Source organism: Sapajus apella, unplaced genomic scaffold (genome assembly GCF_009761245.1).
Source record: "Sapajus apella isolate SASKATOON/1434 unplaced genomic scaffold, GSC_monkey_1.0 scaffold144, whole genome shotgun sequence".
NCBI lineage: Eukaryota > Metazoa > Chordata > Mammalia > Primates > Cebidae > Sapajus > Sapajus apella.
The window spans coordinates 2,002,191-2,003,660 of NW_022437084.1; the positions used below are offsets into that span (position 1 = coordinate 2,002,191).

At 63.8% G+C, this 1,470-nt stretch overlaps 1 protein-coding gene across 1 annotated transcript in view; it reads right to left on the reverse strand.

Moving 5' to 3' along the window:
- Positions 1-1,470, reverse strand: part of LOC116540787 (myosin-binding protein C, fast-type-like) — a 43,901-nt gene that overhangs the window by 39,033 nt on the left and 3,398 nt on the right. The window contains exons 4-5 of the mRNA XM_032264527.1: positions 735-883; positions 6-270 (exon numbers count right to left, since the gene is read on the reverse strand). Coding sequence (XP_032120418.1) covers positions 6-270; positions 735-883 — 414 coding nt within the window. The remainder of the gene's footprint in view (positions 1-5; positions 271-734; positions 884-1,470) is intronic.

Below are 1,470 nucleotides of genomic sequence, written 5' to 3' on the forward strand. Positions count from 1 at the left end.
AAGTCTCCCCGAGTTTGAATATTCTGACCCCTGAATCTGTACTCCCTCCTCCAAAAACCTATGCCTGTGCACTCTCCAGACACCTAGCTGGTACACCTGTCTTTCACCCCCAGATGCAGAATCCTTTGCTTTCCCACCCTGCACCAGCGTACCCTCCACGTCGATGTTGAAGCTACAGCTGTCACAGGCGTCCTTGGCTTTGACCTCGAGGCGGTAATCCCCACGATCCCCCAGTACCACCTTCCCGATGCGCAGCTCCACAGTGTACACCTGTGTCCAGGATGGGGGGTGTGGGTGCACGGGGCCACCCTCTAGAGCCACCCCATATTCCCCAGAGTCCATTCATAGTCTATCTCCAAGTCTTCACCCCCACCCCACAGGGGGAGGGGCAATGGAGACCTAGAGGGGCTCAGCACCTGATGACCAGCTCTGTCTCCTCACACCTGACCCTTCGGGACTTCTGAGGCCTATGTTCCTGGCTCCCTCGGGCCTTGCTGGGAATACACATGACCAAGCCCAGGTGCATCCTGCCCCACGCCAGGCACTCTCCCCTCTGCCCCGCACAATCTCCCCAGCAGCCCCGCACAACCTCCATCCCCAGAGGGCCCATTCCCCATGCCCCCATCTCCAGCTCCAGGCCCACAGCGACGCCTCAGACAATGGGGCTTCTGAGAAGCACGTCCTGCACAACCTCCAGTCCCGCCCGCCGGCCCTTGGTCCCAGGGTGTCCTCACATTGCTGGCAGAGTCGTGGGACTCCTTGAAGGAGAAGCGGGTGCCGCTCTTGATGCCCAGCTCCAGCCACTTCCCCTTGAACCACTTGATGGTTGGTTTGCCCGGGAGCTCCTTCCCGTTCACCTTGGCCACAACCACCACGTCCTGCCCTACATGGGATGAGTACACGGTGGAGTGGGAGGAGGCCCAGGCAGGAACCTAAGGTTCTCCAGAGGGAGACTGAGGGTGAGACTCCCCTCCTCCCTCCTACCCAGGAGTACTGGCCTCAGCTCCCTCCTCCCTCAGACCCAGGGGTCCAGGCCCCCAGATCCTCCTCCCTCAGATTCAGGAGTCAGGCCCCCAGCCTCTCCTCCCTCAGACCCAGGGTTCCAGACCCCAGCCCCTCCTCCCTCGGACCCACGGATCCAGACACCAGCCCCTCCTCCCGCGGACCCAGGACTCCAGGCCCCCAGCCCCTCCTCCCTCGGACCCAGGACTCCAGGCCCCCAGCCCCACCTCCCTCGACCCAGGGGTCCAGACCTCAGCCCCACCTCCCTCGACCCAGGGGTCCAGACCCCAGCCCCTCCTTCCTCGGACCCAGGAATCCAGGACCCCAGCCCCTCCTCCCTCAGACCCTGGAATCCAGGACCCCAGGCCCTCCTCCCTCAGACCCAGGAGTCCAGGCCCCAGCCCCTCCTCCCTCAGACCCTGGAGTCCAGACCCCAGCCCTCCTCCCTCAGACCCGGGAGTCCAGACC